General features: G+C 34.8%; 1 protein-coding gene across 8 annotated transcripts in view; it reads right to left on the reverse strand.

The window, feature by feature from the left end:
- The window catches only part of RIMS2 (regulating synaptic membrane exocytosis 2), a 587388-nt gene that overhangs the window by 138554 nt on the left and 429485 nt on the right, over nt 1-19349 (reverse strand). For all 8 annotated transcript variants that reach the window (XM_082600831.1, XM_082600834.1, XM_082600833.1 and 5 more), the window contains one exon: nt 14554-14654. In XM_082600831.1, the coding sequence (XP_082456957.1) occupies nt 14554-14654 (101 nt within the window). The remainder of the gene's footprint in view (nt 1-14553; nt 14655-19349) is intronic.

The following is a 19349-nucleotide window of genomic DNA, read 5'->3' on the forward strand; positions in this document are numbered from 1 at the left end:
TTTTTAGGATCCCTTGTACCTAGGGTGATCCTTTCACTTGAGTCTGGCCTCTGAGGTATAAGCAGGAATTTAGGGGAAACAGTTTGGAGAGAACTATTACTTTTCTGATTATAGTGGGCTGGCTTAGCTATTATGGTCTTTGCCTTTCCCTCTTGGCTTTTCTTTCTGATTGGAGTTTACATATGAGCCTATGTTAGTAGTCATTTTGTGACAATGGGGGTGAATGCCTTCCTGTAAGAAGAGGGAGCAGAAAGACAAGTTCTAAGAACAGAGAGTTTGGCTTTTGAAACAGTAGTACCAGCCCTGAACTGCTGCTTGAATTTCTTGCTTATGGAAAAAAAAAAAATCCTTATTTACTCAGATGACTTTGTCTGTTTATTTGTTATGAACATCTGAATGCTAACCCAAATGGTATATCACTCATCCTGTTCTGTGCCTGTTCTGACCTCATGGTAAAAAGGTACACTCTTTAACCATAATGTAGTCATCTAATTTTAATGATAAGAGACAGTATAGCGTAATGACCGCAGGGTATAGAGTTAGAAGATATGAATGTGTAACTGCTCTCCCACTTACTGGTAGCTATGTGATTCTGGGCAAATCTCTTAACTTCTGTGAGCCTGATGTGAGCTTTGAATAAGATCACAGGTGTTGACACATAATAAATATTCATCATGATAATAATTAGGAATGTAAATGTAAGTTTTTATTATATGTAATAAGAAGTTTCCATGATGAAACTCCAGAAGCTCTAGATTTTGATACTCAATTTTCATCATCATTTGGCTATGATCTCAAATGTTTTATCTTGAATTGAAAAAACTTGAAAATAGCTATGAAAACTTTACAAGTCCCTATTCCATATCTCATTAAAAAAAATAAGGCATGGGCCTCCCTGGTGGCGCAGTGGTTGAGAGTCCGCCTGCCGATGCAGGGGATACGGGTTCGTGCCCCGGTCTGGGAGGATCCCGTGTGCCGCGGAGCGGCTGGGCCCGTGAGCCATGGCCGCTGAGCCTGTGCGTCCGGAGCCTGTGCTCCGCAACGGGAGAGGCCACAACAGTGAGAGGCCCGCGTACAGCAAAAAAAAAAAAAAAAAAAAAAAAAAAAAAAAAAAAAAAAGGCATTGTCCTTTGACACCAGATTGGCTTATTTACTTAGGGTAGGATAACATTAAACCTGACTTGGAAATTCATGTTTTTTCATTCTTGAAACAGTTAACCTGTTTTTTTTTTGTTTTTTTTTTTTTGAGGTACACGGGCCTCTCACTGTTGTGGCGTCTCCCGTTGCGGAGCACAGGCTCCAGACGTGCAGGCTCAGCGGCCATGGCTCACGGGCCCAGCCACTCCACGGCATGTGGGATCTTCCCGGACCGGGGCACGAACCCGTGTCCCCTGAATCGGCAGGCGGACTCTCAACCACTGTGCCACCAGGGAAGCCCCCTGGGTTGGTTTTTATAATTCTGCTTATACTTGGCGTCAAGGAAAGTTAAACCAAAGAACATAACAATCCATGACCATAACACTAATAATTACTAAAATGTGAATAATTTTAATGGTTTAGAAACAACTTTCAAATATTTTATATATTATTTTCTTTTCCCCAACATCTAAGACAGCTATTACTTTTTAAATTTACAGATAATATGTATTAATACTTAGCCGTTTATTATTTTAGATGTATCCACATAAGGTAAATAATTGGTTTCTTTTTCCACAGCTTTACTGAGTCTTAGATTTATTTTTATGCCATTTATTTTTCAGTAATATCTCAAACAAATGTCATCTGAAATTTCTACCTCAATCAAGAAGTCTGTTCTTCCCAGACCCTTAAATGTATTAATAACAATATCTCATTCCGATATACGTAACATTTCATTTACATCCAAGCTCAGAGAGAGTAGAACAGAATGCCTGCTGCTAGTGCAAAAACCAGTGAGTCCATTATTCTTCCACAAAAGGAGTTACTATTAAAGCAATTATACCATTATTATGATTAAATGCTTCTCCAAGCCCTCGGATTATAAACTTGTAAGATCCAGCTAGAATTAAGAAATATCATAAATAAACTCTCCTTAGTCATAAAATTCCTGACATTTAGTTCTTTGTAAACATCTTTAACTATTATGTGGCTTATTATGTAACTTTATAGAGAATATTTATATCTTTTATTAGGACATAGGGTGGTGATATTATAGATATTAAGTAGCAGGCTAGCATCCCAAAAGTTGTAATGGAAATAAGACATGAGAACATAGCAGTAGGATCATGGTCCTGGGAATCTATAACAGGCAAAAATACAAGAAAAATTAATGGATTGAGGATATGAAGTGGTGTTCCCTTTCAAATATTAGTACCTTAGAAAGTAATAAAGTAACTCAAGGTACTTGCATCTAAGAGAATCAGAGCTAAATAATAGCCTGAAAAACAACATATTATTGAAGAAACTAAAAGGGCCTGAGAATTGCCCTGATGGATCAAATTCAAGCACAGGGCAGATATAATTACATTCTGTTGAAAATCTGGAAGAGGCCCACTACCCTTACTCCTTGTGAGAGAAGGTAGGGTAGGATCAGCTGGATTTGCATGAAGACCATTTGGGGTGGAGTCAACAGTCAAGCATGGCAAGGAATGACAATTATGTCTTGCTCAAACTCTAGCAGTAGCATCTGAATAGGACTCCTTGTCTTTAACATCCTTTTCAAATTCATCTGAAGTATACCATTAGAGTTTCTTCTAAAAGCACAGATTTGTAGATATTGGTGACTTAAAAAATCTTCAAAGCTTATGATTTTAAAGAAGAACATTCTGGATTTTTAACTGAGTGATTTAAAGCCCTCCACAATCTGGTCCCAGGCAACTTTTCCATTCTCACCTCTTAATATGGACCCCGATTTGTTAAATGTTTCTATCCTAAAGAACTACTAGCTGTTCCTTAAAACATAGCTTGTGCTCATATGCTTTTATAACTCTGCTTAAGCTCTCCCTCTGCCTGATATGTCCTTCATGTCATGTCATATTCTACAATGTATTCCCAGATTTCTTGAAGCCAAAAGAATATTTCTCATTTTATTTTTCCTTTGCATGACTTACTTGTATTGTACTACCTAACACGGCCTACTTTGTACGAGCACTACTTTTTGTGCACGTGTTTCCCTAATTCAATTATGAACTCTTAGACTGGAAGGATTATGCCTTCCTGCTTCCTCCTTTCCTCCCTCCCTCCTCTTTCTTTTTTCCATTTCTTCCTGACTTTATGCCTTTCTTCCTTTATTCCTTCCTCATTCACTTAGTCCTCCATTTTATTATTATTTACTTGATTGTTTTTCTGGTAATTTTTCTTCTTTTAATGTTGCAGAACCAGAATCCAGACTTAAAGCTGATCAGCTTCAGAGATACCTGCGGTATGCAGTTCTGAGTAGCAGAAAAGAGAACATTACTAAATGTTCCCCGAGATAACAAAATACGTTCAGATATTTTAAAAAAGAGGACTCACATAACCATCCTTTAAGAAAAAATGCCCAGGAAAATTATTTGTCACTGAAACATACTTTTAGTTATTCACTTGTCACTGAGTCATTCAAAAAAATCACAGTATTTTAAAGCTGAAAGTGACTTCAGAGAGGATGTAATCTACCTTCCTCATTTTATGGATGAGAAAATTGAGAGAAGTTAAATGAATTAACTAAGCTTATACAACTAACTTGTTAATATTAAAGTCATTCTATTTCTTTTCATCAAAATAAATTGTGAACCATAAATTCATGTTTAATGGGATACTAGGCAGCATATTTAGAACCTAAGCCATTTCTTTTTAAAATATTCACATATAGTTTTCTTCTTTAAAATAAAGATTTGCTTCCTTTTCTGAAATTTGAAAACTATATAAAATGACATGTATAATCAGACTACAAAACCAGCATGGAAATAACACTACTATACTGCTTATAACTATTTGTGGATGAATTTTTTTTTTTTTTTTTTTGCGGTACGCGGGCCTCTCACTGTCATGGCCTCTCCCACTGCGGAGCACAGGCTCTGGACGCACAGGCTCAGCGGACATAGCTCACGGGCCCAGCCGCTCAGCGGCCATGGCTCACGGGCCCAGCCACTCCGTGGCATGTGGGATCTTCCCGGACCGGGGCACGAACCCGTGTCCCCTGCATTGGCAGGCGGACTCTCAAACAATGCGCCACTAGGGAAGCCCATAAGTGGATGAATTTTAAACAAGTAAGATATTTAAATAATAAAAAAATACAAACTAGCCTGAATAAAAAGACATTTTATGTCATTTTTAATTAACACCTTCATATTCCATCTAAAATTCCGATGATTTTTCTTTTTGGCAGAAAGTGAAAATGGGCTTGAGAAGTAACATGTTCTTACATGACTGACCCTGAAGACTGTTAGCCTTGAAGTGAGTATTCCTAGTCATGAAAATGACCTAAGAAGGGTCAATCATAAAATCATAGCCATTTTCTTTGTTAGTCATAAAGTTATATTGAATGGTCGGTTTTGGTTCATCTATCAGAATCGAGTTCAACTGTAAAGTTTTTGTTATTACTCCTACCTCACTTGTTATAATAAATAATAAAAACAGCTACCATTACTGGGCTTTCCCATGTACCAAGCTGAGTTCTGTACTCTTTTACATACAATATTTCTACCTCCTGAAATTATCACCAGCCAAAAGTTCCTTCCTCATAAGAGATATATTCCAAGGTTAGCTATATTATTTCCAGTCTGGAGTATTATTTTATAATTTTCAAAATTGATGATGTAGAAATAATCAAAATTCCATGTTTAGGAAGATATTAGTAAATTAATTTTGCTAATAAATAATAGCTGTAATCCTTCCAACTGAAGAAAAGTTACAACTAATTTTTGTGCTCATGAGCAAAGCTATTACATAATAAAATTGTAGATATGTTCAAATTATCATTAGCCAAATTAAATTGAAATTATAGATGTGGAAGACTCCATGCTGCCCTCCTAGTTGACTGATTGCCTTAATTGACTAAAGGTTTTGACTTAAGTCTCAATTCAAACTTAGTTATCAATTATTTCATGTGAAGTATGAAGCAAAAACATTATACACATACATTTATTCTATAAATCATAATTATTATGCCATAAGTTAATTATAAAATCTGTAGATTCAATCATCTGTGAGAATACATTGAGTAGAGAGCCTGACACTGATCAGAGATTACTGAATCAATAATGAGACAACACTAGATAAAGGAAATGAAATATAGAAGATCTAGTTCAAACCTAATTTTAAAGATTAAGCTACAAGATTAAATGATTTGCTTAATTAATGATGAGGCTGCCTAAAACCCAAGTGTTAATACATAATGATGTTTTTCAACGTGGCCTCCAAACTACCATATATTTGTGTAGCACTTTATAGATAACATAGAATTTGCACAGAGAAAAAAGTTGGGTTGTGAAGAACTATTGGGCAATGTATCCAAAGTCCTAGCACATAAGTGGCAGAATCAAAATTAGAACCTAAGTCTTCCAATTCTTTCTGAGTATTCTTTCTATTATGATTAACTCTAGACAGAAACCAATAATCATATGTCCATTAGAAAATTTGTTTTAGACTCTTGGGTAATAACCTACCCATACCCTCTCCAGAAGTTCCTATCTTGTCCTTACTTGCCCCTGGAGAGACTACATAGATGAATAAACTATATCCCCATTCTCAAGAAGTGTGAAGTTTAATAAAAAGGTAAGAAACAAGCAAATAAGCACCACATAAGACAGAATATATGTATTTTAGGAAGTGATAAATGTCATGATTGGTTCAGAGGGTTTATACGTTATCATATCTCTGTTGTCTTGAATATTCTTGTATTTGTAATTTTTTATATGGCTATACTTAATCCTTTTCAATTACATGAAATTTGAGCTGGAAGGAATGTTTCTGCATTATTTACCACATTTTCTTCCTTCCTTATTCCTCTTATCGTCCTTGATTCTATAAAGCAAGATCTCTCACCCTTTGGTGACCCATATCATTCATTCCTTGTATCCCCCAAAGGGCGCTCTAGTTGTTAGCAAACCAGCAACCCTGGAGGCTTGATGAAAGCAAAGGTGAATGCATAAATTTCTATTTTTGCTGGAGGTAAAAGAAAAATGTTTCCTTTGTGTGTTCTTAGGAAATATATAGGAAGAAATTATGCTCTTGGCAATAGCAGCTATTGTCCATAGACTGACCCTTTTACCAGAGAGTAGCTAGATGCAATTTATTTAAAGATCTTTCTTTTGTTAGTTTTTAGCAACATTATAGTTACTAAAAAGAGAGAAATTACAATTTCTTCTGTAATTTTATAGTGTTCTACAACATGTAAGTTGCTGTCCCAGTCATCTCAAATGACTTCTTCATAATTAAAAATATATTTTTTATATTTCCTGACCTGACGTGGTTTTCCTGGCCTGATATGTGATTGTATAGTATGAGGTAGCAATTCACAAATATAATGTAAAGAAAGAAGACACATGCTTGAATGTCTGTCTAAGAAAAACATATTTAAATTTAAATGTGGTTTTATAACTATGAAAAATAATTTTTAAAATGAACTTGCAGACACAAAAATATTCCATCTCCTAGGATGTGAGAAGGTAGTTGGAGAAACAGAGAAAGTAAACACAATTTTAAAAAATCAAAAAGTTTGAAACAAAATAGCTATAGTTAGTTGCCTAAAAATACATATTTACATTATAATCAAATATGCTTTCATAATGCATTAAGGTGATAAACTAAAAGACCATTAATTACTTTGTATAGATATGTTATAGCTGAACTGTATATCCCCCAAATTCATATGTTGTAGTGCTAACTTCTACTACCTCAGAATGTGACTGTTTTGGAGATAAGGCCTTTAAAGAAGTAATTAAGGTAAAATGAGGTCACACTGATGGGCCTTAATCTAATATGACTGGTGTCCTTACAAGAAGAGGAAATTGGAACATAGACACACACAGACGGATGACCCTTTGAGGCCATAGCAAGAGGGTGGCCAACTCCAAGCCAAGGAGAGAGGTCTCAGAAGAAACCAAACCTGCCAACAATTGATCTTGGAATTCTAGCCTCCAGACTGTGAGAAAATTAATTTCTGTTGTTTAAGCAACCTAATCTGTGGCATTTTGTTATGACAGCCCTAGCAAATGTTAAGAAAAAAGAAACCTAAAGTTAGAAACTTTTATATTCAAAGATTAGTCACAGATAAAACTATAAAATTTCTAAAATTCCATTAAAATTATCTACTATTAAGTTTGTAACTGTGGGTCTGTTACATAAAGTGAGGTATGTTTGTACATGTGAGACAAGGAAGAATAAATAGTTGTTGCTTCCATCAGCTAAAATATGGAGGAGAGGAATTGTCCTTTGGCTCAGAGCTTTAGGATATGTGTGTGTGCATATCATAGATTTAGATAAATTATGTGTAAATTTATCTCTATGTTTAAGTTAAATTTGAAGTACATTCCAGCTGGCTAAAGAGTAGAAATGGCAAGAATGATAATTTGTGGTAGATAAAAATTTGACTAACCTGATAAAAATGAGACAACCCAAATCACTTTTTAACTTTTTAGATTATCATTAGTTTTTATACTTTTCCTCCCTTTCTTTAAAGATATACTAATCTGTATCTAGTAGATTGTTGCTGGCAACAGAAATAGACCTGGTAAGAGCAGGGTATCTGTTGAAAATAATTTCTCTTTTTCTCTTTCTTCCCCATCATCATCATCATATCACCATCACCATCCCACCATCATCATATGACGGCTCACATTTACTTATTCCTTATTATATTCCAAACTCTGTTTGAGTTATACATAACATATAAATAGACTTAATCTTGAAAACAATCCTATGAGGTAGGTAGTATTATTAGCACACTGTGCTAATTTTGCTAAAGAACGTGAAGCTATCTTATTGCAGGGTTATACAGAAATGAACACAACATCAGAGAAAATTGACAAAGTAGAATAGACGTTTAGAGAAATGGCAGGTTTCAGTGAAGAAATCCAGGTGCAGCCACTGGCATTCTCCCTGGCATCTTCATCAGTAAGTGATTAGATCTCTTGACTAGTTTGGGATGGAAACTATGAGGAGGTGATCTTAATTCTGATTTTTTAAAAATGAAACCATTCTGCTGGATATCTGGCTAGACCAAGCCTAGCAGGAATTTTTTTGAAAATCTGAATCCTACTTCTGTTCATAAAACAGTTGAACTGCTTATTCCAAGAAAGGATGCTTCATTACTTCCCACAGGACTTCTTTACCTACTCCTTGAGGACCTTGCAGGGTAAAGACTGGGTTACTAAGATCACTCCTATTAGAATTCTCTTGCTCTATATATCACATGATTCCATCTAACACTGGCACAGTGGTGTCTGTTTCATGAGAAAACCAGGTTCTCTGGGTAACTCGAGAGTCAATGATGGAGCAGCTCTTCCTCCAGCGGGCACCAGGCCCAGCTCAACTGTACTATTATTGGGCTGTGTTATATGTTACCAGAAACTCAACTTTTCTGCTTATCCAAAAAGAAAATCTCCTAGCATTTTATACCAATCACTGCAATAAAATTATATTTTTCATTTCTTCACTTTCAATAAATACATGTATTTCCACATATCATCTTAGTGATTTGTATAAGGCCACCTAATGTAATTTTAAAATGCACTTTTTATAAATTTAGTTTTTCAGTTTTCAGATCCATTTATGTCACTGCTGTTAAAGAGTATTTCTTTTTAAATACCCATACCCATAGCCATATGCCTACCTGTTAATCATCTTTCCAAGAGCCAGGCTCATTGAATGTCAACCTTGATAACATCATTTCTTTCTTTTTTTTTTTTTTTTTTTTTTTGCGATATGCGGGCCTCTCACTGTTGTGGCCTCTCCCGTTGCAGAGCACAGGCTCCAGACGCGCAGGCTCAGCAGCCATGGCTCACGTGCCCAGCCGCTCCGCGGCATGTGGGATCTTCCCCGACCAACCGGGGCACGAACCCTTGTCCCCCTGCATCGGCAGGCAGACTCTCAACCACTGCACCACCAGGGAAGCCCAACATCATTTCTTAATTTCAGTCATTTAGTTTGTAATTCTCATCATATGTTATGTTCCAGGCTCTTTTTATTTTTTTATCTCCATATTCTTTGAAGATTCATAAATTCTTTCCCCCTAAATTTGATCTCTGCTGCTTCAGTCTCTTTATTTGAGAATAAAGGGAACATTCAATGATAGCTGAGTTACACTAAGATCCTTTTCATCAGCTTAGTAATTTCTTTACCATTTCTTTTCAACCTTGTCGTATTCATTTCTGGTGCCTATGGCACATTTGCTGTTATTATAAAAAATAATAACAAATATCTGCACCATTTATTAAGCATTTTACTAAATGCTAAACCATGTATATACATTATCTCATTTCTGCCTAATCATCGCTGTATGAAATAGATCTCAAAGCCCTTTTTAATAAAGAAATTGAGAGTAAGAGGTTAACCTACCGAAAGTCACCCAGGTGGAGTTTGCTTGTCTCCAGGCTGTGTTCTCATCTCCTACACTGTATTCAAGTGCTGCTGCCATATTTTGGTGATATTAGAGTCTTAAAGTACTCCTGACTCACAAACATCAAACTTATAAGCAGCCCATAGGTGCCACTCCTCACCAGCCCCAACCTGTCTCCCCTCTTCTGGTCCTTACTGCTTGTGTTTTGAAAGTCAATTTAAAACACTTAAGGCTGGCCTTAAATGTGTATTCTCAGTGTTGAGAAGAGAGTAAGCTCTAATTAAGGGAACAGCTTAGTTAACAATGGTGATCTACCCGCCAAAAATACTTTGCCTTTAAAAGTCTGAATTTTTTATATTGATACTGCCTACAGCTCCATCGTGTGAGGTTTATTTGTATTTACAGACCTTTTTTAAAAAACTATCTCTGTGTTGTGTAGTTCATGTTATAATGTAAGTTACTTTAGTGGGATTGCTTTCTTTCTAATATGTCTCTTTGAAATCAGTGAGTGGATCCTTACAAGACAAGAAGCCTGGAAGAAAAGGTGACAAGTGCCCAGGATCAGGTATGTACAAAGAATGGAGAAAAAAATTTTTTTCCTTTCTTTTGCAGTGTTGTGCTCCACTCCCAGAATACTGATCAGTCTATTAGACTGCAGGTTAAATGGATTAATATGAACTTCTGGTCCACATTTGAAAAGTTCTGCAAAATTTATGAGCTATCTTGCTTAATTCTAGAGTGATAAATAAGAAAACAGAAGATTATAAGTGCTACAGTAGGGGTAAAATATTTTTGTGATAATTTTGTGGGAACATTACCACCAAAAAGGAACATTTTTTTTTCTACAGAGAAATAAGCTTTGAGTTCCAAATAAACACGGTATCAATAAACTGTGTAGCTTCTCTGTTGAAATCTGATGGACTACCCTTTTAAAAAATATCCTCCAAGGGCTTCCCTGGTGGCGCAGTTGTTGAGAGTCCGCCTGCCAATGCAGGGGACACGGGTTCGTGCCCCAATCCGGGAAGATCCCACATGCCGCGGAGCTGCTGGGCCCGTGAGCCATGGCCACTGAGCCTGCACGTCCGGAGACTGTGCTCTGCAACGCGAGAGGCCACAACAGTGAGAGGCCCACGTACCGCAAAAAAAAGAAAAAAAAAATCCTCCAAGTTCATTTAAAAACATTAAATATGGCTAATTTAAAAAGCAAACATCATATAGTTATATAAATATTATCAAATTCTCCATATTAATTTTCAGATATACCTACATTGTTTATCAATTATTGCTAATTATTGTAATTATGTAACTCATGGAAGGGTAGTTGGTCTATGCTGAATTATAATTCACATTGTTAAATGTAATAAACAAATCATGTTTTTCTGAACCAATGAAGAGCAGAGAACATTGGTTTTAAGTTGATCCTTAAATTATGTTGAGAGTAGAATAGATGAATCACATGTAAACTGGGATACAGACAATGCAGTAGGCATGAAAGGGTGCATTGGCTACATAGTTAAATTCTGTTGAGGGAAAAGCCCTGAGAAATCATCCACTGGTTAAATAGGAATCATGTCTGCATGTGGTTTTGATGCTTTTATTAAATATAGGCTGTCTGCTTACAAATTTCCTCATATACTTAAAATATGTTTAGAAAGACAGTAACTTAATAGGCATTGCTCTGCAGGTACTTTCAAAGTGAATTACTGAGGAGATATTTTATAAATTAGTAAGAATTGTTTACAACTGTCAGTGTAGAATGCTTGAAAAATTCAGGGAAGCAAAGCCATTTAAAATGTGGAATGTGTAGTTTAAAAAACACTTCGCTAACAATTATATTCCATGAAAGCTTCTTAATAGCTTCACTAGAATTTCAGGAATATAGCTCATGAGTATAGCATATGCTCTATAGGCTTTGGATTTAATCTCAGTTATCTCAAAATTGAAAACCAGATTAGCTACAAATAATACTTTCCATGATTTAATGTGAACTTGGGTAGATTACTTAACCTTTCTATGGCTTAGTTCCCTTACCAATTAAATGATTTTTTCACGAATTAGAGTTAATGTATTAAAGTGCATAGCTCAATAGCAAGTATTTAATTGGCACTTGTTCTCAAACAAGGAAGAAAAGAATGGAAATATAAGGTGAATATCCCTAGTTAAAAAGAGAGGGGATGGGGCTTCCCTGGTGGCACAGTGGTTGACAGTCTGCCTGCCGATGCAGGGGACACAGGTTCGTGCCCCGGTCTGGGAAGATCCCACATGCCGCGGAGCGGCTGGGCCCGTGAGCCATGGCCACTGAGCCTTGGGCGTCCGGAGCCTGTGCTCCGCAACGGGAGAGGCCACAACAGTGAGAGGCCCGCGTACCGCAAAAAAAAAAAAAAAAAAAAAAAAAAAAGAGAGGGGATGCAGTTGAAAATTTGAATCTAAATAATTGTTAGTATGGAAATGAATAATAAATAAATCTATACATGCGCTTGACTGAAAAGAATCCTCTGTAATTTTCTCTTTGATCCATGAGAGAGTTAGATCAAGGTAGGGATGATAGGCAGATAGATGACCCAGCAAAGACAGTTCCACATCAGGAAATTTGTAGTGGAACAAAACAGAGTCGTGCTTTGGATCCTTTTCAAAAGTTGTACCTTAATGACTTGATTGCATTTTTGGTTAGGCTGAGTGCACAACTCCAGCAATAGTAAACAGAATTCTATGTACTTGACATTCAACAGATAGGATTTGTTAGATACTAGGAGAGGCCTTGTAAAGGAGTCAGATCACTTATTCTCAGAAGAAAGTCTTCATTTTTAAATGACCTCATCCATCACTGGCTTCTGGCTAAAACCCTAAAAAGAGGAAGTCAACTCATTCAGTTACCTGGAAGTAAATTTTACATGCAGCCCACCTTAGAGCAGTGGTTCTCAAACTGTAGTCCACATCTCAATCACCTGGGAGGCTTTTTAAAACCAGGAACATCACCCCTAGAGTTTTGATTAAGTAGGTCTGGAGCGGGTCAGAGAATTGCATTTCCAAAAGTCCTTGGGTGATGTTGAGGTTATTGGTCTGGGTCTACACTTTGAAAACCACTGCCTTAGAGAATACCTAGGAAATTATATTGCTTAGCATAATAAGTCCTTTGCCAAGACTTAAATTTTTTCTAACCTAAAATAATTCGTGTCAAAGTTATAAAACTTCGAAGCCTCAGGCATTCTTTAGTATTCCTTTGGTCCATCCCCTTGTAATGAATTTCTGTCAGGTATCCATAACAAGAATCATTGGCATTGCTTCTAAGGAACTTGTTTTTATTGTATGAACAATGTAAATCATATGAGTGACCCAGTTTCCTCTTCTGCCTTTGCTGCTTGTGAGGAAGCTCACAGTCAAAATATAAGCCCCACATGTAGCAGGTGTATAGGATCTCACACTATGCATTTTGTTCACAAGCTTTACTTCTGGCATTACCTTGTTTTTTCTTGACCTCATTTTCCCTTGATACTCATTTCTTCATTGATGATATTATTGAGAGTATTTTATGTATTTTTAAGAATCATCTACATTCCTTCATGAAGTATAGTGGGGTATAAACAAACAAAACAAATATGTGTTATCTTATGTTTATGGAATCTTTAATATCCTATTTTATCAGGACTTCATGCCTTGGTCTTTGGATTACATAATATGTATAAATGAGAGATTAGAGCATAGCAGATGCCACAAAAGATCAGGTCTTTCTTCCTATTTAGCCCTAGGCAGAAATATTTTTAAAAGTACCTGGAAAGGCACAGATATCATTTCTGATACCAAGCTCAAAAGGTTAGAGATGTATCTGAAGTATTCTATCACTGCAAATCTGTTTTCTGTGAAATTCACTGAACCTATTTGAAGTTATTCATATTTTCATTTTAGAATGAAATTTCTAGAAGTTAAAACCTGCTAAGTAAAGGCAAGGCTATTTTTTGTTTGTCTTAAATTTACCTTTCTCTTGGCATTAGGCCTGTGCCATTTCCAGGACAGCAGAACAATTCTGTATTCACCACATCAGTCAATATTCATGTACTCTGGGGAAGAGATTGGTGGCTTGGAAGGTGATGCTGAGGTAAGAATATCTGCCTCCTCTAGGTTGTATAATGGAGAAACTGAAACCTATGCTACCTACCACATACGCACATCCTGCATAGCCAGTTGTGCTTTACTTCATAAGTCTTATCTTTACTGAAGAATAGGCTATAATTGAGAGAAACTGAAGGTAAGGATAAAATAGACCTAACTGTATAAAAATCCAAATTGCTTTTCTCTAATACACAGATAACAGACCACAAATATTACATGACTACAATGATTAGACCACATAACAATGAAATGTTAGGAATAAGTTTTGCTATTTTCATTCTTTTGTTAAATCTTAAATAGGTACCTCAGAGCAAAGTCTTTGAATGAATAATATGATGAGCCTAAAAATGTTTTGAAAATATAAAGGCAATGAAGGGCAAGAGCAATGAAATAATATTTTTTTCCTACATTGGTAGACTTCACACCTCAATTTATTACCAAAAAGTGGTTCAAAAAGATTCTCACTAAAAAACTTTTTGAATTCTTTACAACACCTCATGAGTATGTATTTTGTTCCAATAACTTATTAATAAATCAGATTGAATTAAAACGCTATAAAGTAAAAAAATTCTATATGTAGGAAAACCATAAGATGATAATAGAAGTTCTTCCTAAACATTTTTGAGGGTGTTAGGGCCTTTATAAGTTTTATAAAATGAAAAATTCTAAAAGCTTTGTTCTTCAGATCATTTATGAGTTTCATTTCCTTAATCTCCTATATTATATAATGGTTTTTCTAAATAGTAAGGCAAGTCTATACCTAAAAGTTGGTATACAAACACATCATAAATTTTAGCATTTAATAATATCATGGGGCCATTGCATTATATGTTTGTGTCTGACTAATCTGCATTCAGCAGTTTGAGAATCTAACAGTTTCATATGATTAACTGATTATTTTACAACTTTTAAAAAGAAAAATGTCTTGCCTTTGATTGGTAATCTTGTTCCAGTCTGGGATCTGATCCGGCTACCTGTTTGTATTTGTTAATTTTCATTTGGCGATTTCTCTCCTCTATATCCATAGCACCTATCGAGTAGAAAGAAACCCATAAAATTAATGTTCAGTTCTTATTTCTGAGCCCAACTTACAGGACGTATAAAAGAAGAAATGCTAGGATGATATATTACTTTCATTCAAGGTAGTATGTACAAATTAAATGTCATTTTTTAGATTTATTTAAGTATGCAATTTGGTGAATAAAAGCATGATTATTAAATATGTAAAATAATTTAAATCTGAATAAAATGTAAACAAATGTAAATAGAAGACAACAAATCTTCATTAGATAGAAAACACCTTCTGGTACATATATGTCCAGGAGAATATATTTGACAGCACGTAAATATGACAATAGTAATATTATAAGAATTTTGGCTTGTAATGAATTCATCAAGGTTCGAATTATTTACTGGAAAGAGGTTGTCTCATTGGTTTCAAATACAATTTTACAATTGCATTTAGAATTATCATAAAATCGTCCCATGTATTAAAGCAGGTTGCTCCAACATACGTGTGGATGCAGTTATCAAGATCTTTTGAACTTGAATTTTCTAGAACTAGGATCAAGAAAGAGGCACTTGGAATAATACTCCTGAAAACATACCATGCCTGTAAAGGCACAAAGTATTACTGAAATCATTTTAGGGGAAAACAAGAATGTAAGGAGGTGAGAAACTGAGATAGTAAGCCTATAATAAGATGAGATTAATGCTGTCTATAACAGGTGCTTCCCCAAAACACATCAACTATAGATATCAAGAGGGTCTTTAAGAACTTTGGTTAGAATAAGAACTAAATTCAGTAAGCAAACCTTAGCAAACATGAAAAAGTGCTTTAAAATTATATTTATGATTTTTATTAAAGAGATTTTATAGAGAAATTCCATTTCTCATTAATAGGCATAATGGAAAAACAAAATCTCAATTGTATGCTACAAACCTACAAACTGGGAAAAATAATCATAGCTTAGTAGGTTCAGTGGGTTTCTACAATAAAATGTTGTCATGTAAATCCACAAACACTGGGTCTAGGTAAGAATGTAAACATACACACACATACCCCTGGCTTAAGATCATAACTTTAAAACTGCAGTAAAGACATATAGACAAAAGTGTGCCCATTCAAAAATAGGTATTTTAATACTCATCCTGGGAAAAACCTCACTGTATATTTGATAACTGCTAGTAAAAAAATTTTAAGTAAAATTTGATAATTAAAATAAGATACAAAGGGAAGAAAAAGTTTCAAAAAGGATTAAGAAAATCTTGACTAAAAGAATGTATAAAGAGTTTAGATTATATGACATCTAAGTAAAAGAGCAAATTTAAATCAACTAAACAGTTTGAGTCAAATTTTAATAATGATTTGATTAATTGATTCTGTGCCAAATTATAAAATGGGGAATAGAAATATAATGTTAATATCAGTTGAATGATACACAAAACCAAGTGAGTGCTTCCATGATATAAGTGTGAAATATGGTCAATTATAAATGTCTATTACTCTATTAAAATATAATATTGGAATTGTTTGTACCTCAAGAGATATTCTCAGATAAATATGTTTATTTTCTCCAAGGGCAAGGGAACAAAAAAGCCATCCCAGCTTCAAAAAATTATGTGTGCTGAAAAAAATATTAGCTAAATTAAGTGTTTGGGAAGTTTCTTTTAAAAAGTTTAATTTTGATATTATAGTAGCAAAACAGTATTTTAGATATAAATAGCACCAATAGACAAAGTTTAAACACATTTTACATATACATAAATATACATATACATATTGACATATACACATACATACGTACATACATATATACATTTTCTAATATTGAGACTATTTCCTGGACATCGACCTCCTATGACACTACATTAAATTCTTCCTGATTATTAGATAATAATGTGTAATATTCAAATTGTCTCAAATTCTTTTTGGTATAAGGTAAATTATTAATCAAGTAAACTAAGAAAATATGATTTCTTATTTCATTAATATCTTAATATGATTTCTTATTTCATTAATATCTTAATAACATAAGCCATTTAAGAGGTTTACTTGTTTTTAAACCAATAAACTAATTGTGGTTATTCTGAACTTGAAAAAGACTACTTAATGTGTCCAAAAAGTTAAAAAGTCATATTTATTGTGTTGGTATGGCAATCAAGTAAAAAAAAAAAGTTAAGTTATAGGTAGATTTTGTAATCAGAGATGCAATTGAAAATGGCCATATTAACCAACAGTAAGACAGTGGTTGCTTAGGTTTCTACATTTACACTACGAAGATCATCAGGTTCACCTTCAGTGATTTCTGTAGTGCACTTCAAGCAATAGTTTTAAGTTTGCTTTTCCAAACACACACACACACACACACACACACACACACACACACTCTTGGGGTCCCAAAGCAGCTTCACACACCACACTTCTTTGAAATAGGGATATAGGTCTGGCAATAATGCAATTCATAATGAAGCTAAACAGTGATCAGAATATTGTAGGACTGCTGACTCAGTGACCCCATCTTGTGATCTTAAGCAAAATGCTCAAATCTGGGGATCTTAAGAGGGAAAAATCTCAAGTCCAACAGCAAAGCTCAAAGAAAGAACACCAAAATTCAGAAAACAAATTAGAGAACCTATGATTACAACATCAGGGAAGTTTAAGACTATTATTAATCTTATCTAAATCCAGAAACTGCATTGGTTAGTATCCCAAATTTTTGTGGCTAATTTAATGATTTTTCTCTTTTCCCCACCCTATCCTTTTCTTCTATTGATATATAAATATTTGGCTTCACGTTTAAAAAAGTCTTCCTTTAACTGAGATTAAAAAGTTTCACTTCACTAAGTGGCTATCTGTTTTATGAGGGTTTCTGATGAAAATAATCACATCTGTAATTCCTTTTTTCTTTGATTATTATATGTCTTCACAAAACTTAAGATGTGCCTTTAAATAATCTGAGATTAGAAAACAAATTACATTGTTCATATATATATATATATATATATATTTTTTTTTTTTTTTTTTTTTTTTTCGGTACGCGGGCCTTTCACTGTTGTGGTCTCTCCCGCCGTGGAGCACAGGCTCCGGACGCGCGGGCCCAGCGGCCATGGCTCACGGGCCCAGCCGCTCCGCGGCATGTGGGATCCTCCCGGGCCGGGGCACGAACCCGCGTCCCCTGCATCGGTAGGCGGACTCTCAACCACTGCACCACCAGGGAAGCCCCATTGTTCATATTTTTAACAAAATAATACATCAAGAATTTGTGGAGTGATCATTAAAAATTTACATTTTATCATTGGATTTCTTCTAAAGTTTATCCTTGTAAAGGTACATGTTAAATTTGCTTTCCAGTTAAATTTAAGAATTAAAGACATTTGTGCAATGTCTTAATCAAATTTTTATTAATAGTGAAAGATTTCCAACAAAAACTATTCCTTGTTGAAACTATCTAAATAATTGATGACAATATAAATAAAATGTATTTGCACAAAATACATACAGAGATATCATAAATGTAGTCTGAACATAAATCAAAATATTATGAGGCCTTTTTCTGATTGAAGCTAAAAAAGTATATTACTTACCTATTAGAAATCTATTTACAAAATTAACTATATTTTGCCAAATCATCAAAGAAAGGAAAAAATTTTTGATAACTATCCTATTGAATCCTAGTTTACAAACTTTTCTTCTAAAAAAATACAAACAATGTGGAAGAGGCACAACAAAACAAATGATGATTATGGACAATAATGATGACAGTGACAGAAATAACATATTCCAAATGGACAAAGTTTAAAAGGCCAAATTCATGTACTCTTTAAATGCTACAGTCACCAGTTAGGCATGTGCCAAATTAAGTATAATAAAAAAAGGTATAATCAGTGTATGCAGCTGTTTTCTCACTTTGAAGTAACAGTTACACAAGAAAAAGCATAGCTATTTGTGTGTTTATTTTGTAGATTCAGTAGGATAGAGTATAAAACAGTTTACTGATGTCTTTCAAAAGTCAAAGGAATAGGAATAGAAATTGTTAAAATGCACTGAGATAAGAATATGTAATACTGGGCTTCCCTGGTGGCGCAGTGGTTGAGGGTCCGCCTGCCGATGCAGGGGACACGGGTTCGTGACCCGGTCTGGGAGGATCCCGCGTGCCGCGGAGCGGCTGGGTCCGTGCGCCATGGCCACTGGGCCTGCGCGTCCGGAGCCTGTGCTCCGCAACAGGAGAGGCCACAGCAGTGAGAAGCCCGCGTACCGCAAAAAAAAAAAAAAAAAAAAAAGAATATGTAATACTTCGTTATAATATTATTTTCAAAGGCAGTACAATTTAAAAACAAAATACTGTCTTTGGTTTTATTTTACCTGCTCTTTCAAGAGTCTAATAACTGCAGAAACACTTTTCAGAGTGACAGTAATAAACTAGCTGTTGACAAAAAAATTAATGGTCATTTATATGAAAGTTTTCCAAAGTACCTTATGTACAAATATTAAAAGCAAATTACTTAAAAATAAAACATATTTGGTACTGTGTATTAAAAGGCTTTACAATGGTCATATTTTTGACCCTGAAATTTCACTTCCCAGGATCTTTCCTAAAGAAATAAATCAATGTGCAAAGATGTACATACATATTCATTACACCATTGTTTGATAATTGCAAAGGCCAGGGAAAAGAAACTCCAAATGTCCAAAATAGGGGATTAGTTAACTGCATTTATGGTA

Source organism: Mesoplodon mirus (genome assembly GCF_964341445.2).
Source record: "Mesoplodon mirus genome assembly, chromosome: 16".
Taxonomy (NCBI): Eukaryota; Metazoa; Chordata; class Mammalia; order Artiodactyla; family Ziphiidae; genus Mesoplodon; species Mesoplodon mirus.